We start from the raw sequence: 22,050 nt of genomic DNA on the forward strand, positions 1-22,050 counted from the left end.
TAAATGATGCTTGCATTTGCTGCCCTCATTGTTGTGGCATACTACTGGAGTATTAAACAAAAGCTTAATCCCATTGTTTTACTTGGATTACACAGAGGCATGTTTCCTTTCTGGAATACATGGTGAGACACAGTGTCAGCTTGCATGTACCCTGCATTGGTTGCTGTCATTGTAGTACAATGTACATGGCATATATGAAAAGCATCCATTTGGCAAGTTGGACACTCTGGTTACTGTTATTTATCACTGAAATCTCCTCTCTGGTTACTGTTTATTACTGAAAATCTTCAGTTGTGACTTGTTGAGAGAACAAGCTTTTGACCTCCTTTTTGGTCCTTGCCTCTCTGTCTGCAGGGAGTAGTAAATCACGTGATGTGATTTGATCTACCAACGTACAATGCACTTAGTTGACATGATAGAGAATTAATATTGGGTGTTTAATTCTCACTGTTTGCTGCTTGACCGGTGTTGTTTCTCCCTTTCCAGGTGAAAACTTATTAGTACTAGTAGTAAGGGTGTGTTTAGTTTATGAAAAAAGTTGAAAGTTTGAAGAAAGTTGAGAGTTTGAAAAAAAAGTTGAAAGTTTATGTGAGTAGAAAAGTTTTTGATGTGATACGATGTGATGGAAACTTGGGAATAAGGAGGAAACTAAACACGGCCTAACAAACACTAGTAATGGTTTATCTTAGTCTGTGTTTAGATCCAAACTTTCAACTTTTTCCATCATATCAACCTGTCATACACACACAACTTTTCAATCACATCGTACCAATTTTAACCCAAACTTCCAACTTTAGAAGGAACTAAACACAGCCCTAATTACAGACTGAAAATATGTTCAACCAACAGATTAGGATAAACCAAATATGGTCAAGCAACTTCAGAAGTCATTTCATCTATTTCTGTTAACAGAAATGACTTCTGAAGTTCTGATCCAGATTTGGCATGCACTGCTAAACCAAATTGCCTAATTGAGGATTACTACTGAGGATGGTAAAAAAAATGCTACTAGTTCCAATGGGAAGGAAGGTAGAAAAGCAAAAGCAAGTGGAGATGCTAGTAAATGAGAAGGAAAAAAAAAGATAAAGCAGGTAAAAGGAAAAGAAACTGTTGCATCCAAAGGACAAGCAATGCATCTTGCTTTGATCCTATCCTGTTCCTTCCTTTTTACTGTGAACAGTATTGTTAACTGAATCCTATTCGTTTTTCTGCTGTTGTAGTAGTACCGAGACCGTTTGTGGAGGATTCATCAACGCTCAAGGTGATCAGTCATAATCACCTGTGATAGTGATGCAGTTTTCTGAATATTCAGATCTTAAAGCAATGACACTGTTTTTGGGTGTGTTTAGTTCAGAAACAAGTACTGCCAGCTTTGACAGACTGTGATGCTGTGACATCAACTAGAAAAAGATTGCAGGTAAGTGACGCCACGGCGCGACGCACTCAAACAAATGCATCTGGCGAAAAACACAAGTACCAGTAGTACGATACGAGTACGAATCTTGAGGCAACGACCTTGGTGCCCGGGCTCTCTCGCCGTAGTGAAGCAGAGGCTGGGCAAGCAGCAGCGTTTCAGTTTCAGAGTTTCAGCCCATGTGTTTGCCCTTCTTCATGCATTGCATTTGCATCCAACTGTGCAGTCTTCTGTGTGCACAAGACTGCACAACTCTGCAAGTGATGGATACCTGAGCTTTAAGCAAAGAAACTGAAATTGAATTGAAGTTGAGATCGAAAAGGTGACGGACGGATAGATGGATGGATGGATGGATGGTCGATGGATTTGAGGTCGAGAAAGCTGATGAGTTGGATTGATGGACGTGCATGAACACGCATACAGAAACGCAGCTGTGCTAGGGTATGAAGCTGCAGCATATGGTCAGCTCCCTGATCTCTCCGTTTGCATGTTTGCATTGCCTTCTTTAAGATCTCGGATGCGACATGGTCTCAGCTTGTTTTGTTACTCCTACTGGAGTACTCCTATACAACTTTACTACCAATGCCTTGTGCTTGTTGTGTTTGGTGAGCTCATGAATTGATTTGGACTCCGAGTCAACGGTCGCATGCTGCATTGCATGCTTGGACTGGCCAGCGACCACGTACACGAGTAGTCACGCTTGTATTTAACACTCGAGCGGAAATTTGTACGACCAAGTTAAAGTCCAGGAGAACGTAGTACTCCAATACAACAACAAATACGGACGTGTAAATTTATACTGCAAATTTAGTGTCCCTTTATGCAGTGAAAAATAGGCAAGACAAGGCTGAGTTCGAGAAAGGGAGATAGAGAAGATTGGAAAGATACGTAAAATGAGGTGAGCCATTAGAGTATAATTAAATGAGTATTAACTATTTTAAATTTTAAAAATAGACTAATATGATTTTTAAAGCAACTTTCATATAGCAAATTTTTATAAAAAACGCACCGTTTAGTAGTTTGGGAAGCGTGCGCGCGGAAAACGAGTCACAGTCTCCCCAATCTCCTATGAAAGAACGCAGCCTAGTGTCGATCTCTCGCTATTCTCTCTTCGAATCCAATAGCACTTTTTTTTAAGAATGAGATATAACATCCCGATCTTTGCTCAACGAGCTACATCCAATTCTTACAGATTCTATTTGTGAACCTCCATTTGAAATTGGCAAACAGATACATAATCGTTGTAGCTGTCAATGCACGCACCGCACCAGAGGGATTTAAGGGTATGTTTGAGGGTATGTTTGGATGACTACTCCAACTTACCAAGCCACAAGCTAGCCCGTGCCTCAAATTTGATGAACGATTTGAGAGCCACAGCTTAAGCCAAAAAAAACTTGTGGCAAAGTAGTTCATGAGATCGAGCACCTAACTTTTCGTGGCAAGCTAATGTGTGGTAGCAAACAAATACTACCTCCGTTTTTAAATAGATGACGCCGTTAACTTTTTCTCACATGTTTGACCATTCGTCTTATTCAAAAAAAAATTACGTAATTATAATTTATTTTGTTATGAGTTGTTTTATCACTCATAGTACTTTAAGTGTGATTTATATCTTATACATTTGCATAAAATTTTTGAATAAGACGAATGGTCAAATATGTGAGAAAAAGTCAACGGCGTCATCTATTAAAAAATGGAGGGAGTACTTCCTCCGTCCCTAAATATAACAATTTTTAGCTCTCAGGATTTGTCTCAAAATATAACAACTTCTCCATCAATATTCTCTTCCAAACCAATCACAACCCTCCATCGTTCACTTTTCCTACCTACCTCCACTACTCATCCATCGCAGTCCTTTACTACCATTCACTTGTACTATCTATTTTTTTAATGACTATGTTTAACTCTAAAACTTTTTATATTCTGGACGAAGGGAGTAATATGCTAACTACCTGTGAGACGCCCGAACTACATGCCCGATAAACTGTGGCACCTATCCAAACATGCCCTTAACCGTGCAGGCCGCCGTACGCGCGTGAACTACAACGACATGGGCATGCAACGACATAGCGCACGGCTTCTCCCTGTTAATAACTGCTTTGCTTGCAGATGCAGCGCTCTGCTGCTGGCTGGCTGGCTTGGCACAGTGGCACAGCCCTGCACTCTGCAAAGCAGCCTGCAGTGCAGTGCAGTTACTGCGTGCAGAAAGATCGTTTAGACTGCAGTAATGCAGCATGCATGTAGTACAGGTACAGACCGTCGACGAGCGAGTCATTAGCTAGTATAGCTATCTAGGGTGACGTGCACATAATACATGTGCAGAAGTGTTGTACAGTACTACTACGTTCTACTGTTGGTGACCCGGCTGGGCCGCCGTACGTCGTGATGACGACCTTGCTGCGGATTCGCCGGCGAGCAGCCGCGCGCACGCGTGCGGCGTCGTGGTGATGCAACAGCGGCGAGATATCGATCCACCGGAGAATTAACGCGCGCGCATTCATGCAGGTTGGTCGTTGATCATGTACTGTAATGGAGTAGTGTACACGCCGGCACGCGCAGCTTGCATTGCAGCGTGTCGTAGTGTGCAGTGGAACCACTCTTGACATTTTTATTTTTCTTGTGAAGAGTAGTACTACACCTCAGGGCATGCTAGCCTATGGCTGTGTTAGGTTTCACGCTAAAATTAGAAGTTTAAAGAAATTGAAACGGTGTGATGGAAAAGTTGAAAGTTTCTTTGTATTGGAAAGTTCGATGTGACGGAAAAGTTATAAGTTTAAAAAAAAAGTTGAAATCTAAACAGGCCTATGTTGTTCTCTCTTATGTGTAATTTGCTACATTGCCACTTTCAACATTATCAAATTCTGGCATTACTATTATTTTGATAAGCCAACAAACTAAACATATTTCATTCATTACTACCTTACCAAATTTTGATAATTCTATAAGCTTCCTCTCTTAAAACTCTATCAAAATTTAATAAACATCAAAACTATCAAAAATTAATAATGCCAAAATTTAGCACTATTAAAATGGCAACAAAGTGAACAAGCTGTAAGTTGGGAAAAAAAAAGTGACAACCGAGCCAGCAACCTGTCCCAAAGGCCCACGCAATCGACTAGAAGCCAATATTGGGCCCGAGAAAATGGCCCAACACACGTATCGGCCCGCCCATGAAGTGGATTGGAATTTGCAACAACCCAGGAAAACACGGCCCACACCAGGGTGCAACCGCATTTGTTCCCATCCATCTCGGCCCTGTCGCCATTGTGCCAAACAGCTAGCGCGACTACGCGACGCCGCACGCCGCCCCCCAGCACACGCACCGCCGCGCTCCACATGCGCCACGCCAACACATCCGCTTCGGCTCGCCACGTACGCACCCCCAACCTCCACCTGGCACCGCGCATGGCCGCAATGCCACCCCCTCGCACAGTCGCACTCCCCTACATAAGCCATCACTCCTCTCATCACCTCCACCCAAACGCCACCGCTAGGATCGATCGAACACCATGGCGAAGAAGAAGACGTCGTCGTCCATGGCGAGATCGCAGCTGGCGGCGCTGCTCATCTCCCTGTGCTTCCTCTCCCTCGCGTCGAACGCCGTTGGGTGGAGCAGGAGAGGGGAGCGGGAGGAGGAGGACGAACGGCGGCGCCACGGCGGCGAGGGCGGGAGGCCGTACCACTTAGGGGAGGAGAGCTTCCGGCACTGGACGAGGACGCGGCACGGGCGGTTCAGCGTGCTGGAGAGGTTCCCCGACGAGCAGGTGGTGGGCGCCGCCGTCGGGGGGTACCGCGTCGCCGTGCTGGAGGCGGCGCCGCGCGCGTTCCTGCAGCCCAGCCACTACGACGCCGACGAGGTGTTCTACGTCAAGGAGGGCGAGGGCGTGATCGTGCTGCTGCGTGAGGGGAGGAGGGAGTCGTTCTGCGTGAGGGAGGGCGACGCCATGGTCATCCCCGCCGGCGCCATCGTCTACTCCGCCAACACACACAGCTCCAAGTGGTTCCGCGTCGTCATGCTGCTCAACCCCGTCTCCACTCCCGGCCACTTCGAGGTTGATTGATTTCCCCTCTTTTTTTCATTCCAAGTTCCATGGATGCAAGCAGGGCAGAACGGAAATGGATTCCTCTCATTTCTTGTACAGTATAACACTAAAATAATAATTAAAAAATTAACAACATGGACTAATATAAATATTACTTTCTCTGTTTCATGTTCCAGGTTATAAGTCGTTTCTATTTCAAGTTTAACTAAGTTTATAAACTGTTTCTATTTCAAGTTTAACTTACTTTATAAGTTTATAGACCTATTTCAAGTTAGACTAAGTTTATAGAAAAAAGTAGTAATTTTTTCGACCTAAAATAATTTTATTATAAAAATATATTTAATTATTGATTTAATAAAACTAATTTGATAATATAAATATTACTATATTTGTCTATAAAATTGGTTAAATTTGAGATAATTTGATTTTGACCCAAGTCAAAAAGGCTTATAATATAACAGAGAGAGAGAGAGAGTATGTCACTAAATTTTGATCTCTAAAGTTAGGGTGTGTTTAAAGTTAGGGTGTGTTTAGTTTCACACTAAAATTGGAAGTTTGAAGAAAAAAGTTTATATGAGTTTATGTGTGTAGTAAAGTTTTAGAAGTTTAAAGAAAAAAGTTGAAAGTTTACGTGTGTAGAAAAGTTTTGATGTGATGGAAAAGTTAGAAATTTAAAGAAAAATTGAAAACTAAACCCGGCCTTACTAAGAAAACAAGAGCCAATTAAACTAAAAATAGTTAACTACTTATATTTGTTATTTTTTCATAAGTTGTAAAAGTTGAATTTGAATTAAACTATCTTGTAAAAAAACAACTTTTTATGATTATTTAGGTGATGACAGGTAAAAAAAATGAGGACATATTCCTTCGAAGGATGAAAAAATATTCCCATGCAGAAGTGTGTAATTCTGATGTGGTTTCGGTCGCAGGAATACTTCCCCGTCGGCGGCGACCGGCCGGAGTCGTTCTTCAGCGCGTTTAGCGACGACGTTCTGCAGGCGGCGTTCAACGTACGTCACGTCCGTGCTGATCACCATGGACGACGTTCTAGAACATTCTTGATTGATTTTCATTTTGTGTTTTTGGATTTCTTGTTTGGATTAGACTCGCCGGGAAGAATTGGAGAAGGTGTTCGAGAGGCAGCGGGAGGGCGGCGAGATCACGACGGCGCCGGAGGAGCAGATACGGGAGCTGAGCAAGTCGTGCTCCCGCGGCGGCGGCGGCGGCTCGGGTTCTGAGTGGGAAATCAAGCCGTCCAGCCTCACCGGCAAGAGTCCGTACTTCTCCAACAACCACGGCAAGCTGTTCGAGCTCACCGGCGACGAGTGCCGCCACCTCAAGAAGCTCGACCTGCAGATCGGCCTCGCCAACATCACCCGCGTAAGAAGCACACTAAGCCTTCGAAGCTCCGGCCATGGCTTCTCTGACATCATGCACGCGAGATACTAATCATGAACTGCGATGTGCATGAATCATGGCAGGGCTCGATGATTGCGCCGAACTACAACACCCGCGCCACCAAGCTCGCCGTCGTCCTGCAGGGCAGCGGCTACTTTGAGATGGCGTGCCCACACGTGTCCGGCGGCGGCTCGTCGGAGCGCCGGGAGCGCGAGCGCGAGCACGGGAGGAGGAGGGAGGAGGAACAGGGAGAGGAGGAGCACGGCGAGCGCGGGGAGAAGGCGAGGAGGTACCACAAGGTGAGGGCGCAGGTTCGGGAGGAGTCGGTGATCGTGATCCCCGCGTCGCACCCGGCGACGATCGTCGCCAGCGAGGGCGAGAGCCTCGCCGTCGTCTGCTTCTTCGTCGGCGCCAACCACGACGAGAAGGTGTTCCTCGCCGGCAGGAACAGCCCGCTGAGGCAGCTCGACGACCCGGCCAAGAAGCTCGTGTTCGGCGGCTCCGCGGCGAGGGAAGCGGACCGCGTGCTCGCCGCGCAGCCGGAGCAGATCTTGCTGCGCGGCCCGCACGGCCGCGGCAGCGTCTCCGACATGTAACGCGACGCGACGACGTCCCCTGCACCCGGCGCGCGTACGCCGAGCAGCTGTGTGATCGAGAGGAATAAGTTGGTACACGTAGGCCACGCGTCGTGTACAGTACAAAATACGGTACCGTACTGCGTGTACGTGTAGCCAAGGGGACGTACGCTTTATGTATATATCGTATCTATGTATTAACGTATGCGTATTAGCTGAGGTATGTATCGATGGAACTGTATGAACCCAAGTACGGAGTGCTATATTACTAATGCAGAGTACGTTCTGCTACTAATTAACCTGCGTCGTTTGGGCAAGTTTGATTTGTAATTAAATTACTCATAAGCGGAGTCGTACATAATCGCGAACCAAAACTGTGCAACGGGTTCGACACCAACTTCAGAGATGCAAAACCAACCGTTTGATAGAATCAAAACCATGGATAGTAATGTTATTTATTGTGACTGCAACAAAGCAATCAATAGTACAAATGTGAATGACAAAACTCAAATCTCTCTTGCCAATGCTCAATGATGCTAAACCAATGTGAGTAGTAATAAACAGTGTGATTAATACACATCAAGCACGTTCTGCATCGCCAGCGCTTCAGAAGTTCAGAGTAGCAGACAGACGCTCACATCACACGGCGTACACCGCGACAGCCGCGAGCGCGAGCACCAAGCCCGTGGCGCCGCGGAGCGACGCGCCGCCGTTGATCAGGTACGGCGCCGTCGGCGTCGTCTTCGATCCAACGCCGGTTCCTGCACCGGTGGCGCCCGGCGTCTGCGTTGCCGGCGAGGTCGTCGTGGCAGCGCCCGGAGTGTTTCCGCCGGCAGCTGCAAGCAGAAAAAGCAGAGTTCTCTTCTCTCTCAGCATTGCAAGAAGCATCAATGGCGACTAAAATTGCAGTGCGATGCGTGGTTTCGTCGAGCACTTACAGTTGCACCGGCTCGCCGGCGGGGTGACCACGTTGCAGGCCTTGGGGAGCTCGAGGGCGCGGGTCTTGTCGATGGTGACGCCGCCGATCGACGACGACGAGTCGCCGCTGATCGCCGCGCACAGGCACTGCGGCTGGGACTGCACCACGGTGGCGAGCTGCGAGCAGCAGGTCCTCGTCGGCGACGTCTCGTTGCCGCTGATGTAGTTGAGGCACGGGTACAGGTTGATCAGCGCCGCCGTGCACCCCGTCTGCGCGGACGCGCCGGCGACGAGCAGCGCCGCCGTGGCGGCCACGAGGCACCCCACCGCCAACCCGCTCACTCCTGCTGCCGCCATTTCTGAACCTTTGCAACCACAAGAAGCTTCTTGAAAATTAGTGTCAGAACTGGATGCTTTGCTAATTCAGATTGCTTAGCTTGTGTGTTTGTGTTCTTTGCACCTGTGTAAGTGTGATTTATATAGGGGAGATTTGCAGGGAAAGGTTGATGATGAGTTGGTTATGTTGGTGAGCTGCTGGCTCCTACTCTGTCAGGAACCAAATCCCTTTTTCTGCTGAATTTTTCGCAGTAGTTGTGTGTGGACTCGTTACTACTTCAGAGAAATGTGATGCAGAATAATATGTTTGGTGTTCAGAATTGAACCAAATCAGTGTGGCGTGTTAGATAAATCTCACAACGGTGTGGAGTGTCGCAGTATGGTTTTGTTGGTTACCCATGTGTTGCTTTGTTTTGGTTAGGAATTAGCTTTTGTCATACTGACAATTGACATGATACCAACATCTTGTAAAAGGAGCAATTTTTTCCCCTTTCAGAGGATCATTTCCTGAAGATAAAATCTCTGAATCTGACGACATTTCGCATCTTGTACTAGCTTTGACTACCTTGCAGCTAAATGACAGTAGTATTTCAAGTTTTCAACTGGCAACGGTGATTTTGGAAGCTCTTAGTATATCGAAGTAGAAATGGATGCAATGTTTGCAGTGAATTTATTGTGTGCTTTTTAATTTGGATTTGGATTTGCGTTTGCTCTCGTCACTTGGTCATTGGGAGTTTGCCAGGTAGTGAGAAGTGACGTCCTACTAAATTTTGGGCTTGTTTGCGCCATGATAGCTAGGCTGCTAACGACTGACGTCTATGTGGCCTTTGTTCTTGTTCAACCACCCTGATACCATTCGTCATATATTCGTGCCAATTTCTTCTTGTTATTTCTTATTTAGTTGCTAACTTCGTTGGATAAGTGAAAAGCTTGTGACAATGAGAGAGTTTTGGCTTCACCTTTCACCTGTTCTCGTTTCTTCAGCTCCACCGCTGGAGATTATAGTGCTGTAAAATTCAGTTCATGTTTCAACTGTGCTATACAAAACGTATGCAACTTTTAACTCGAAATTAAGTATTAGGGCAAGTGTGATGGTAGATGTGACTACCACATCTAAATTTATCCACATCATTCACTCATAAATTAAGAGGCAACCTATACAATATGTCTCCTCTAGTACACAAATACCAATGTCTCTTATACTCTCACACCCATCTTGAAATTTGTGTGGAGGTTGCCTCTTCATTTAGGGGTGGTTCACCATCTCTCTTCTCACTTCTCTCCTCCACCTCATCACTCAATCCAATGTGGCATATTTAGGGGCAACATATGAAGCATTATAGTACTTGCCCTTAGTAGACAGAACCGTCCCTTTGAATCTGAGGGTCTTGTACTGAAGCTGAATATAAAATAAGGTCTGATATGTAGTGGCAATAACTAAAGCTAAGTCAAAGAACCTCACCCATCTAGTTAAGTAGTGACGATGGCTAAGTAGAAAAATAATTGCTACACTAATTTATTTTTTCTTACTAATTAAGTGAAAAAAAATAGAACCCTTATTGTTTGAAACGCGTGTTCACATAGTGATCATGAAGTACAGTTCTTCGAAGTAACCATGATTATTATTGAGCACTTGTCGAAGCCGAGAAAAAAAATCCCATTCCAGCCAAATAAATGGAGGAAAAAGAGTGAAATTTTAAAAGATGGAGTGAGGAGATCCTTTTTTTTTTAACAAGAGTGAGGAGATCCTATTTAAAATGCGTTGGCGTAGATTAAAACATACACCTTTCAGAGGCCCTCTGCGGTTGCGCATTTCTCACGTGGTAAAGGATGGGCCTCTCAATAGACCAAGGGCCTGTTCACTTTGATGTCATTTTTAACCTTACCAAATTTTGATAAAGTTGCTAAAAAAATAGCTACATTTAATTTGCTACCAAATTTTAGTAACTATATAAGAAATTATGCCAAAATTTTGGTAAGTTGCCAAAATTTTGGCATAGTTACCAAAATTTTGGTAATGCCAAATTTTGGTAGGGTTTTTTTTGGCATCAAAGTGAACAGGCCCCAAATCATAGACAAATTTATACCAACATTTTTTTAATCCACAAGGAATGATTATATTACACAATCAACTCAAAGCCCTCAAAATTTTCTTACAAGAATCCTGTGCAATTCCAAAGGCTAAATAAATATGTGCAATACACTGAACACGCCTCAAATTCCTGTGCTAAAACAATCCCAGTTCAATTCATCCTAATCAAGCCAAAACGGATGCAGCTATCAGTAGCACTACTGATACAGACGCCATGGACACATGAGCTCTCCTCCACGCGGAGCTTGGCAGCAACAGTGGCCTCTGCCCCTGGATGATCGGCGGCGACGGCGACATCGCCGTGGGATCAACGGCCGAATTCGGCTGCACTGACGTTTCCGGCGGCGATGGTGCTGCAAAATTCAGTGAAATGATTTAAATTCATGCAGGAAATTTTACAACTTTGCAACGGTATATGAAAGGGCAAGATCGTTACGCAAAGGAGGCAGTGCCGGAGCAAATGCAACAGGTCCTGCAACATAACGATTTTGAGTTAATTGTTCATTGTTCTTCGGAGTCATCTTCAGTAAGTTCTGATCTGAAGAATGTCTGGTTAAGCAAGAGAAATTAAATTACCTGGAGGTGGGATTTGGCTTGCAGTATCTGCAAATTACCAAAATGCAACATAGAGTTGTCAGTGTCTGATCTTCAGTTAATAAAGAAAGGTGCAGTAAAAATTACTCCTTTTCATATTATAATACAATTCGTTTTTTTAACTTTTTTTCGTCAAACTTCTTTAAGTTTTATTAAGTTTATAGAAAAACATAGTAACATTTCCAACACAAAACAAACATATTAGTATCAAAATAAATTCAATGTTACACTCCCTCTTAGTTATTTTATATGACGCTGGCTAGTTCAAAATTTAACTAACCAGCGTCATACATACAAATATGGAGGTAGTATTTGATATAACTAATTTAGCATTGTAGATGTTAATATATATATATATATATATATATATATATATATATATATATATATATATATATATATATATATATATTTCATTAAACCTAGAAGTTTAACTAAGAAAAAAAATTAAAGCGACTTATGAAATGAAAATGATGGGATATGTTTATTTTTTTTAAAAAAAAAACAGGCTAACCTCTGCACTGCAGTGGGACGGACATGGAGTTGCAGAGCTTGGTGAGGGAGATGGCGAGGTTGCGGTTGATGGGGAGGCTGAAGGGCACGTTGCCGGTGAGGATGAGGCAGGCGCAGTCGGCGCTGCTGCGCACCATCTCCGCCAGCGACCCGCAGCACTGCTGCGTCGGCGACCCGCCGCCGTTGGTGCTCCCCGTCACGAAGTTGAGGCACGGCGTGAACGTCGTTATCAGCGACGCCGTGCACGACGTCGCCACCTGCCCGCTCGCCGGCGACACCACCACGGCGAGCACCACCACCACCAGCGCCGCCGCCGCCGCCGCCGCACTCGCCATCCTGACACGTCCCATTCGCCGTATATGCCTTCTGAACTTGTGCTTGACAAACAATTTACAGCGGAAGAATATATACTCTCGTTGGAGAATCAAGGATGTTTCATGGGGTATTAATTAAGTATATAAAGATTTGGTTATGTTGGTTAAACGAAGCGAGCTAATGATGATGAAAATTATTACTTGTAGAGATTGACTCAAATGATTGTGTTCTCAGGTCAGGTAGGAGAGGGTCAGTGACCAAAAAAGAACCAAAAAGTTTGAAACCTTTACGTGCAAGAGGTTGGCGAGAAGTTGACCAAACAAAATCACAAACACAAAGTGAGCTTACCGTACAGTGATCTGAGTAGTATCTTAAGGTCCTGAATTCAAATCTCCTATGGAGCAAATTTTAGATTGGATTGTTTGCGGGGCTAAGTTCCCTATTTCAATGGCCGTATATATCTGGTTGGATATAGAGGCCGGGTAAAAAATACCCTTCTCTAAAGAAAAAAAAAGTGAGCTCACCGGCGCTACCTAACTTGCAGCTGCCGCTTCGGTGGCGTCACGCGACTAATCATCGATGGAGCCAACATTTGTTAAAGTGTTTGATCTGTGTCTATCACGGACAAAATCGCTTCTATAAATCAAGAAAACTTTTTATGATCTGTGCACGCGTGAACGCCATCGTCTCGATGGGAGCAGGTCGTGGCAGCAATGGCGCCGTGCTCGGCATCGGCGTGGCCGTGGTGACCGCGCTCCTGGCGTGGCGGTGCGCGGCGGCGGCGGCGCAGGCGCCGCCTGTTGCTTCGACGGACGGCGGCGGGTCGGGGTGTATGCCGGAGCTCGTCAGCCTGTCGCCCTGCATGGGGTACATGTCGGGGAACGCGACGGCGCCGGCGGCGGCGTGCTGCTCGGCGCTGTCCGGCGTGCTGAGGTCGAGCCCGCGGTGCCTCTGCATGGTGCTCGGCGGCACGGCGGCGTCGCTCGGCGTCGCCGTGGACACCGCACGCGCGGCGCTGCTCCCCGGCGCCTGCAGCGTCCAGGCCCCACCTGCCAGCCAGTGCAACGGTAAGTTTGTGTGCCTTATCTTTAGGCCCTGTTTGGACACTGACTAAATTTTAGTCCCTGTTGTATCGGATGTTGGAACATTAATTAGAAGTATTAAATATAAATTAATAACAAAACACATTTCATGACCTTTGACTAATTCGCGAGATGAATCTATTGAGCCTAATTAATCCATGATTAGTCTAGGTGATGCTACAGTAAATATGTTTAATTATGGATATTAATTAGGCTTAAAAAATTTGTCTCGCGAATTAGCACTCATTTATGCAATTAGTTTTTTAAGTAGTCTATATTTAATACTCTAAATTAGTATTCAAACATCTGATGTGACAGGGACTAAAATTTAGTCCCTAGATCCAAACAACACCTTAGTTTGACAAAATTAGTGGGATCGAGTAAAGATTGTTGTTTGCTCTACACAGCAGCGGGAGTTCCGGTGTCATCTCCGGCGAACCCGACGACATCCGGCGGTACTCCGGCGACGCCAGCAGGGACTCCTGGATCGAAGACCACTCCAGCATCCACTACTCAATACTCTGACGGAAGCGTTAACAGATCTCGGGTGATATTGGTCATCCTCGTCGCAGCGATTGTTGTGTTTCTTGATCACTTTTGAGTTCTTCAGTACAATAAGTCATATTGTTCGTTTTACCTTTTTCAAACGATGAGCAGCATATGTGCGGAAAATTGTGATCTCTCCAAAGTCACGCACGCACGATCACGTCAAGTTGATGGATGGATTGGTCGTGGGAGTTTCATATTTACTCATCATCCCTTGTTTACTTATTTGGCAGTAGAGATGAGAATTACGGGGAGTTTGGACGAAAATTAAATTTTAAGTGATGATGTACGGTACTACGGTAGAGATTTATTCCGTACAATTACAAGGGAAATTCTCTTCCAATTATCTACCCCTACTAAAGCATTGAAAATGTGGGAGTTTGTTTCTTAAACTCCCCTTCCCAATCCCTTTTAAAACTCCTACGTCTACCAACCAAATAAAATAATAGACTAAATAATCCCCACCTAACGAAACAAAGAAAATGTGTTTTGCACATGTTTCATCTTCCTTGGTAGGTGGGCGAAGGAGCGCCTGGAGGCAGGGTAGAGGCCGAGGGTGGAGGAGCTCCAGGATTCATTGGACATGATGGGAAGGGAGGATAAAATGTTCCAAACTTTTTTATCAATGCACTGAAGTGGTATAAGTATTTCTTTAAAAAAAAGTATAAGTAATGTCATATTTCTAAATTGCTAGAAAATTATAATGGCGTCGTTATAAATGTACGAATTGTAATATTATATTGACATAGATCCATTAACCCTAAATTAAGAAAAAAATGTCTACCTCTAATTTGAAAATAAATTAACAATGTTTGTATAAAATCTGGCAGCTTGCTAGGACACCAGCATCTGGTGCGGCGAGGATAGTCATGAAGATTGGGGCACCAGCATATTGATGCTACATGACTGGAATACTTAGGCTGGGTTCTTATCTCTACTTTCCTAACTCATCTCTCTTGTTAGTAATAACTTGTCTAAAAATATAAATTATACTCCCTCCGTCTCAAAATATAAGTATTTTTGGACCCCTGACACGGTTTCGATATCTATAAAAATGAGATTTTTTTAAATAAAAAGTTTGCATATTATGATAATTTGTTTAATGATAAATTTAGGAACATCAATTTTACATAATTGATCTTTTTTTTTTCTATCAATGGTCAACGTTAAAAATATTTGACTTGTCACTATGCTAAAAATGCTTATATTTTGGAACGGAGGGAGTACTAGGGAAAAACATCTCCAAGAGAATCTGTCTAAACAAGAATAACCAAAGATGTTTAGGGTGGGTCTAAAGCTCATCACTTCTTGGGCATGTGTGACTGTCTTTCCCCTCCCATCCTCACAGTTGTTTGTCCCCAGTAGTGCGCCGCATACCATGGAAGTTTTTGTGCAAGGAACAATTGTAAGCATGAGTGATGACAGTGTAAAAGGTAGATGAAATCAATTAAATGACTCAAGTACACTATAAAAAAATTGGAAACAGAGAGAGGAATAGCCAAATGGGGTTTCGACACCCTTGCGACATTGGTAGCTTGGATGATCTGGAAAGATAGGAACAACCGAGTGTTCAACCTTCAACAGCGGCCCTGGACGGAAATTGCAAGAGCTATGGCTGCGGAGGCCGAGTTGTGGCGTCTGGCAAGGGCGGTAGTCCCAGCGCTTGGTCTCTATCCTTGGGTTCCCTAGGTCGTTCAATTAGACTGTGAGATTATCGTCCAAGTCTTGTTACTTTCCAGTATCCTGTCCCTTTTAATCTTGTTTTTACCCTGTAAATAGCTTTTATTCCTCTTAATACAAAGATACGCTTGTAGCATATTCCCTAAAAAAAACTGGAAACAACTTCGACATAGCATAATTGTTAAACTTAGCTTGCCAAGCTAATATAAATAATTAATCACTCTTAAAAAGAAAGCACGGGTACCCAACCAACAGCCACACACGGTAGACATTTCATTACATTTTCAACAAAAATACAACACTAGGGCCGAGTTTAGTTCCAAACTTTTTCTTCAAACTTCTAACTTTTCCATCACATCAAAATTTTCCTACATACACAAACTTCCAACTTTTCCGTCACATCGTTTCAATTTCAACAAAACTTCCAATTTTAGAGTGAACTAAACACAAGGTGAGGAAGATATCGTACCTATCTCAAACTCTTGAGATACTGCGGAAGATCTGACGACACAAGGTCAGGAACCATTAAATGTAGCCAACACGGCAGGAGGGTGGAGCACACGATCGATTGGTTTTTCATGTCAACCGTGATCATATGCTGGTCCCTGCATCTTAGGACATCATTTTCGTCGTTGTAGTAGTCACCGATCAGTAATAGGAGCATACCATCTTCTTGAGGATCCAGTATAGGATTGATAGGCTGCTGCCGCGGCAATCCTATACTCTGAAACTCCTCCCACATCCACAGATCACCTACGCTGAATTCTGCATCTTTTTTCCATCCAAGGTTGCCACCAGGTATCAGACTCCACATTGTTATCTTGCGTTCTGCAGCTGCAACCGGTTCGATGATGCAGTCGTCGCCGTCCTCCTCTTCCTCCTCATCCTCTGTGTTGAAGTAGGTCTCCTCCCTCTTGTGGTATCCATCAACGGAGACGAACTTGATGGAGCCACCAACGTAGCCAAGTGTCCGAAACATCTTCGGGCGGAAGAGGTTACGGTCAGCACGATAACCAGGAGGCAGATCGATGAAGCTGAACTCAACGACGACATCACGATCGGATAGTAGTAGGTCACTGGTCTTGCAGTACAGTACCCCCAGTGCTAGATCTACCCAATAAGCTATTCCATTCAAGGTGAAAACGGAATCGGCACTGAACCCATACTGTTCCCAGGGCCGATTCATCTCGACGGGGAATCGTGTCTCCTTCCTCTGCCATGGCAGCGACGACGACGAAGACCACGACGGATCAGGAGGCCAAAGGCAGATAATATCATCCTTGTTGAAGTTGATTGCCACGAGTACTAGCACGTAGTTGCGATGATCGTCGCCATCGTCGACGACGACGGCCTCTCCAACCCTAGGACGACGACGACGACGCACGGGGAGAGGTTTCAACGTGAAGGACGGCTTGCAGAACCTGGGCAGATGCGGGGTGATGGCGAGAGACGCCTCGGCGACATCGTAGATGAGATAGTATCTCCGGGGGAAGCCGTAGAAGGCGGCGCTGAGGATGACCAGGTTGCCGTCGGCGACGTCGACGGAGGCGGCGTTGAGGAAGACGCCGTCGGCCGGCCGGATGGCCAGGGCGGAGACGGCCGGAGGGTCGGCGAGGCGCACCAGCAGCGTCAGCCCCCTCGCCAGCGCCTCCGCCGCCGCGTCGCCGTCGCCGTCCCCGCACCCGGACGCCCTCCACGCCGTGCATTCTACCTCCTCCCACTCCGACTCCTCCCCCTCCCTCTTCGAACGGGTGGACGCATCGATCCAACACGATCCACTCCGGCAAAGCCATCGCCATCGCCAAGGTGAGGATCGATCTGAGGGGATTGGATTTGAGTATTTGTTTGGCTGGCGATTTCCGCCGAATCCGAGTTGGTTTTTGAGATGAACCGAGTTGAGACGAGACGAAGACCTGATGTGGATTTTCATCCCTCGTTGTTTGCATATCATCTAAATAGTTATAAAAAAATAAAAAAAAATTGACAACATAAATTAATATAAAATATATCACTCTACAAACATGCATGACTTAATTCAACTTTTACAAGTTGTAACAAAAATAATAAATTAAACTGAAAATAGTTATCGTACATTCACAACTATATTTGTTATTTTTGTTACAACTTATAGAAGTTGAATTTAGACTTGCATGTTTGTGGAGTGATATATTTCATATCAATATATGTTGCCAAATTTTTTTTAAATTTTTTGATGACTATTTAAGTGGTATACACAAAACAAGTGGATATTGATCCCCTTCAGGGATGAAATTACTTTCCCCGAAGATGTAAATGACACGAGATTCATCCGAGCAGCGTGGAGGGTGAGCCGTTGGATCGATGGAGATCATAAATTAACTCAAGTACTTCCTCCGTTTTATAATGTAAGTCTTTCTAGTATTGTCCACATTCATATAGATATTAATGAATCTAAATATATATGTGTGTCTAGACTCATTAACACATATATATATATATGTATATATGAATATTAGCAATACTAAAAAGTTTTACATTATAAAACGGTATAAAACGGAGAGAGTAACAAATGTTAGCGATCACCTAGAGGGATTCCTGGACGTGGTCCGCTGCCCATGTCAACTCCCTGCTGCGTGTGTGGACAAGGCATCGACGCTCGTTGTGTGGAAGTACCAGTTCCAGCAAAGGCGGCTGACGACAGAGGGGGATAGGCCATCGGTTGGCTTTTTTTCAAATAAGCCAAAACGGTTTATTAGGAAATAAAAATAAATTTATAGATAAAACTTTTATACATGTGTTTTTTTAACTTAAAAGCTAATGCTAAAAAAAACTACGTTGAAAATATCTTAAAATCAATCTTAAAATTAAGTTTAAAAATTCAAAATTTGGCTTATTCTTTGGCTTATTGGGCCATCCAATGGGAGCCTAAGATATTCATTTTGTTATAACAAGGTAATGTTTAGCAAGACCAAATGATATACTCCCTCCGTCCCTAAATATTTGATGCCAGAGGGGGATATGTAAGATATTCATTTTGTTATAACAAGGTAATGTCTAGCAAGACGAAATGATATACTCCCTCCGTCTTTAAATATTTAACGTCAATAACTTTTTTTAACATGTTTGATCGTCTTATTTAAAAAATTTAAGTAATTATTAATTCTTTTCCTATCATTTAATTCATTGTTAAATATACTTTTATGTATACATATAGTTTTACATATTTCATAAAAAATTTTAATAAGATGAACAGTCAAATATATTTAAAAAATTTAACGGTATTAAATATATAGGGACGGAGCGAGTATTTTGCAACTCACTTCTCCGAGGAGCACTACCGTGAGTTGTCGTCGTTATAAGTGGCACGCACAACTCAAGTGCAAGCGCTGCGACCAAATTCGCTGCTTGATGGAGTACATTCCTTTGATTCTTAGGTATGGTTTAGTTCTCAATTTTTTTTCCTAAAAAAGTCACATCGAATCTTTGAACACATATATAGAATATTAAATATAGATAAAAACAAAAACTAATTGCACAATTTGCATGAAAATCGTGAGACGAATCTTTTGAGTCTAGTTAGTTCATGATTAGGCATAAGTGCTGCATTAACCCCCACATGTGCTAATGACGGGTTAATTAGGCTAAAAAATTCATCTCGCGGTTTCCAGGTGAGTTATGAAATTAATTTTTTCATTCGTGTCCGAAAACCACTTCCAATATCATCACACATATGATGTGACAAAAAAAAATGCGAACTAAACACATCCTTGTTGCAATTAAGATGTCATAGTCAGATTGATTGTTGACTTGCCTGTAGCTGAACTCAGCTCCTTCCTCCCTCCCTCCTTTCATCGTCGAGATTCGAGAGCTGCATCACCTTCACCTGATCACATCCATATTTGCAATTAATTTACAACCTAATTTACATGAAACTTGGCGTTCAAGAATCTGAAATCACAAATTAATCAAGTCAAAGTCAAATAAAGTAAGCTGGTGATACGCCTACATAAAACGCAGGCCACCAGCTGCGTCGTTGCAAATTGCAAGTTTGCAACCGGCTCACAGATGGACAGGAGCCAAGAACCACCGCACGCCGCCGCGGCGAGGGGCGCCGTGGAGGTCAGCCTCCGTCGGTTCGACCTCGCCGACGTCGACGCCATGATGGTCTGGGCGTCGGACCCCCAGGTCGCCGCCGTCTGCCGCTGGGAGCCGTACGAGTCGACGGAGCCCCTGCTCGCCTACCTCCGCGACACCGTGCTCCCGCACCCGTGGTTCCGCGCCATCTGCGTCGCCGCCGCCTTCGACGGCGACGGCGGCGGCGAAGACCGCCCCGTCGGCGCGGTGTCCGTGTCCCCGACGGCGGACGCGTGCCGCGCGGAGCTCGGGTACGTGGTGGCGCGCGCGCACTGGGGCAAGGGCGTGGCCACGGCCGCCGTGAAGCGCGTCGTCGCCGCGGTGTTCGGCGAGGTGGAGGGGCTGGAGCGCGTCGAGGCGCTCGTCGACGTGCGGAACGCGGCGTCGCAGCGCGTGCTGGAGAAGGCCGGGTTCCGGCGGGAGGCCGTGCTGCGCAGCTACTGCGTGCTCAAAGGGGAGGTCAGGGACATGGTCATCTACAGCTTCATCTCCACTGATCCGCTCGTCAGCTGATGCTGATGCATCATCCGTGTAATTAGTTAACCACGTTCAAATTGCGTGCAAATTATGAGAGTGGATTGTTGTTACAGATCAATAAGAACAAGTTTAATAGTATAGTCAACTACTAGCCCCAAATCATTTATAGCCAATGTAATAACTAATTCATACAATAGTTGTTTACTATACTATTAATACCTTGTTTCACCTGTCATACACACGTTACGTCTTAGAGTCCGTGATGTAACTAGCTATAGATATGTAGTCCACAGCTCTCCTCTTTCTTCCTTTATCTCTTTAAAATATGTTTATAGCTGGCTTGTAGCTTGCTATTATACTTGCTATAAACAGCATACTTTCTGCTAGATCATCAAGTCGTTAATGGGTTTTTTGTGCTAATTATTCAGTCAACCTCTGCATATTGCAATTTGCAATGTTCGCTAAGGACCAGATAGTAGTAGAATGGAAGTGACAAGAAAAACGACAAGAATGATGAATCCAGACAAAAACAATAAGACGACGAGAACACGACATGATTTTGGACACTAGACATTGTCATTTGTCTGTGCTTACCTTTGAAAAATACTGGGTGAAAAAAGAAAAGAAAAAGATTTTGGATCCAAATCTTTTGAATTCCCCTAGACGACATCATGTTACGATACGTGGCAGAGCAAAATCCCAATAAACTAAGTGACATTTTGGCATGACCATGGCCCAGTTTGATTGTCTGGGCTATTAAATAGTCCTTCACAATCTTGCTATCTAGAAGTATTAAACGTAGATTACTGATAAAACCTATTACATAACCCCTGGGCTATAACTCTTGGGTTATTTTGCGAGATGAATATAACGAGGTATATTAATCTATGATTTGCTACAGTGATGCTACAGTATTCATCAGCTAACTATGAATTAATATACCTCATTAGATTCGTCTCGTAAAATAGCCTAGGTATTATGGAATATGTTTTATCAGTAATTTACGTTTAATACTCCTAAATAACAAGATTTTAGAGGAGTATTTAATACCCTGAGGATACCCATGTGTTCAAGTTCATGAAGGATTCGATCAAATCAGGAAGAGGCAGCGCCGGCCGAGTAGTGGAGAAGCAACCCATCGCACCGTCGCCGGCGGCGGTGCGGCGGCGAGCACCCATGGAGGTGACCCTCCGCCGGTTCGAGCTCTCCGACGTGGACGCCATGATGGCGTGGGCGTCGGACCCGGCGGTGGCCGCCTTCTGCCGCTGGGAGCCGTACCAGTCGACGGAGCCCCTGCTCGCCTACCTCCGCGACACCGTGCTCCCGCACCCGTGGTTCCGCGCCATCTGCCTCGCCACCGGCGCTGGCGCCGGCGACGGCGACGGCCGCCCCGTCGGCGCGGTGTCGCTGGCGCCGACGGCGGACGCGTGCCGCGGGGAGCTCGGGTACGTGGTGGCGCGCGCGCACTGGGGCAAGGGCGTGGCGACGGCGGCGGTGAGGCGCGCCGTCGCCGCGGTGCTCGGCGGCGAGGTGTCCGGGCTGGCGCGCGTGGAGGCGCTCGTCGACGTGGACAACCGGGCGTCGCAGCGCGTGGTGGAGAAGGCCGGATTCCGGCGGGAGGGCGTGCTCCGGCGACACTACTGGCACAAGGGCCGCGTCAGGGACTTGGTCATGTACAGCTTCGTCTCCTCCGATCAACTCGCCGAGTAATAATCACGCAGAAGTCGCAAACTGGCAACGCAAATACTAATAATCTTTGTACGATCTGTGTACCAAATCTTTCGTTCTTTTCTTTTTCCGGCTTTGTACAAACATGTTTCGTGATGCATACTTTAAAAACTTGTTGGCTGTGTGGTTGTGACAGAATCAAGAATTTAAACCATTTTCATTATTAAAAAAACATCAATGATATGACTGCATATGTGGTTGAACAATCATGATGATATGTGCCTCT

The 22,050-nt window shown here is 45.0% G+C and overlaps 7 protein-coding genes across 8 annotated transcripts; 4 read left to right on the top strand and 3 right to left on the bottom strand.

The window, feature by feature from the left end:
• The first annotated feature begins 4,889 nt into the window (after positions 1–4,889).
• Positions 4,890–7,804, top strand: LOC4334398 (cupincin-like). The gene is made up of 4 exons (NM_001402303.1): positions 4,890–5,466; positions 6,387–6,467; positions 6,562–6,837; positions 6,939–7,804. The coding sequence occupies exons 1-4, from the start codon at positions 4,924–4,926 to the stop codon at positions 7,449–7,451; spliced, it is 1,413 nt and encodes a 470-aa protein (NP_001389232.1). The 5' UTR covers positions 4,890–4,923; the 3' UTR covers positions 7,452–7,804.
• Positions 7,805–7,850: 46 nt separating this feature from the next.
• On the bottom strand, positions 7,851–8,965 carry LOC4334399 (non-specific lipid transfer protein GPI-anchored 5). Its single transcript, XM_015772852.3, has 2 exons — positions 8,369–8,965; positions 7,851–8,266 (listed from the first exon to the last, which is right to left on the bottom strand). Exons 1-2 carry the CDS (start codon positions 8,703–8,705, stop codon positions 8,070–8,072), a joined length of 534 nt encoding a protein of 177 aa, XP_015628338.1. The 5' UTR covers positions 8,706–8,965; the 3' UTR covers positions 7,851–8,069.
• A 1,791-nt stretch (positions 8,966–10,756) lies between these two features.
• On the bottom strand, positions 10,757–12,362 carry LOC4334400 (non-specific lipid transfer protein GPI-anchored 20). The gene is made up of 4 exons (XM_015774418.3): positions 11,885–12,362; positions 11,353–11,379; positions 11,213–11,248; positions 10,757–11,129 (listed from the first exon to the last, which is right to left on the bottom strand). The coding sequence occupies exons 1-4, from the start codon at positions 12,231–12,233 to the stop codon at positions 10,942–10,944; spliced, it is 600 nt and encodes a 199-aa protein (XP_015629904.1). The 5' UTR covers positions 12,234–12,362; the 3' UTR covers positions 10,757–10,941.
• A 442-nt stretch (positions 12,363–12,804) lies between these two features.
• On the top strand, positions 12,805–14,036 carry LOC4334401 (non-specific lipid transfer protein GPI-anchored 26). Of its 2 annotated transcripts, none has more exons than XM_015775569.3 (2): positions 12,805–13,265; positions 13,691–14,036. In XM_015775569.3, exons 1-2 carry the CDS (start codon positions 12,857–12,859, stop codon positions 13,879–13,881), a joined length of 600 nt encoding a protein of 199 aa, XP_015631055.1. In that variant the 5' UTR covers positions 12,805–12,856; the 3' UTR covers positions 13,882–14,036. The 2 variants fall into 2 exon arrangements, with proteins under 2 accessions (XP_015631055.1, XP_015631054.1); XM_015775568.3 differs by having other exon boundaries at positions 12,812–13,265; positions 13,688–14,036.
• Positions 14,037–15,218: 1,182 nt separating this feature from the next.
• On the bottom strand, positions 15,219–17,562 carry LOC107277676 (uncharacterized). Its single transcript, XM_015775562.3, has 2 exons — positions 15,976–17,562; positions 15,219–15,595 (listed from the first exon to the last, which is right to left on the bottom strand). Exon 1 carries the CDS (start codon positions 17,455–17,457, stop codon positions 15,976–15,978), a length of 1,482 nt encoding a protein of 493 aa, XP_015631048.1. The 5' UTR covers positions 17,458–17,562; the 3' UTR covers positions 15,219–15,595.
• A 1,958-nt stretch (positions 17,563–19,520) lies between these two features.
• Positions 19,521–20,312, top strand: LOC4334402 (uncharacterized). Its single transcript, XM_015775570.3, has one exon. The coding sequence runs from the start codon at positions 19,551–19,553 to the stop codon at positions 20,130–20,132; it is 582 nt and encodes a 193-aa protein (XP_015631056.1). The 5' UTR covers positions 19,521–19,550; the 3' UTR covers positions 20,133–20,312.
• An 855-nt stretch (positions 20,313–21,167) lies between these two features.
• Positions 21,168–22,033, top strand: LOC4334403 (uncharacterized). Its single transcript, XM_015775567.3, has one exon. It carries the CDS (start codon positions 21,174–21,176, stop codon positions 21,804–21,806), a length of 633 nt encoding a protein of 210 aa, XP_015631053.1. The 5' UTR covers positions 21,168–21,173; the 3' UTR covers positions 21,807–22,033.
• The last annotated feature ends 17 nt before the right edge of the window (positions 22,034–22,050 follow it).

Source organism: Oryza sativa, chromosome 3 (assembly GCF_034140825.1).
Source record: "Oryza sativa Japonica Group chromosome 3, ASM3414082v1".
In the NCBI taxonomy this organism is placed as follows: Eukaryota; Viridiplantae; Streptophyta; class Magnoliopsida; order Poales; family Poaceae; genus Oryza; species Oryza sativa.

Bases quoted from the DNA above. Each gene is read 5' to 3' on its own strand.
- LOC4334398 (NM_001402303.1), top strand. From the start codon at position 4,924: ATGGCGAAGAAGAAGACGTCGTCGTCCATGGCGAGATCGCAGCTGGCG. The intron at 6,468-6,561 runs GTACGTCACGTC...TGTTTGGATTAG, and splicing joins TTCTGCAGGCGGCGTTCAAC to ACTCGCCGGGAAGAATTGGA. The intron at 6,838-6,938 runs GTAAGAAGCACA...GAATCATGGCAG, and splicing joins GCCTCGCCAACATCACCCGC to GGCTCGATGATTGCGCCGAA.
- LOC4334399 (XM_015772852.3), bottom strand. From the start codon at position 8,705: ATGGCGGCAGCAGGAGTGAGCGGGTTGGCGGTGGGGTGCCTCGTGGCC. The intron at 8,267-8,368 runs GTAAGTGCTCGA...TTCTGCTTGCAG, and splicing joins GCCGGCGAGCCGGTGCAACT to CTGCCGGCGGAAACACTCCG.
- LOC4334400 (XM_015774418.3), bottom strand. From the start codon at position 12,233: ATGGGACGTGTCAGGATGGCGAGTGCGGCGGCGGCGGCGGCGGCGCTG. The intron at 11,380-11,884 runs GTTAGCCTGTTT...GGTAATTTGCAG, and splicing joins CGTCCCACTGCAGTGCAGAG to ATACTGCAAGCCAAATCCCA. The intron at 11,130-11,212 runs GTAACGATCTTG...TGAATTTTGCAG, and splicing joins TCCGGCACTGCCTCCTTTGC to CACCATCGCCGCCGGAAACG.
- LOC4334401 (XM_015775568.3), top strand. From the start codon at position 12,857: ATGATCTGTGCACGCGTGAACGCCATCGTCTCGATGGGAGCAGGTCGT. The intron at 13,266-13,687 runs GTAAGTTTGTGT...TGCTCTACACAG, and splicing joins ACCTGCCAGCCAGTGCAACG to CAGCGGGAGTTCCGGTGTCA.
- LOC107277676 (XM_015775562.3), bottom strand. From the start codon at position 17,457: ATGATATGCAAACAACGAGGGATGAAAATCCACATCAGGTCTTCGTCT.
- LOC4334402 (XM_015775570.3), top strand. From the start codon at position 19,551: ATGGACAGGAGCCAAGAACCACCGCACGCCGCCGCGGCGAGGGGCGCC.
- LOC4334403 (XM_015775567.3), top strand. From the start codon at position 21,174: ATGAAGGATTCGATCAAATCAGGAAGAGGCAGCGCCGGCCGAGTAGTG.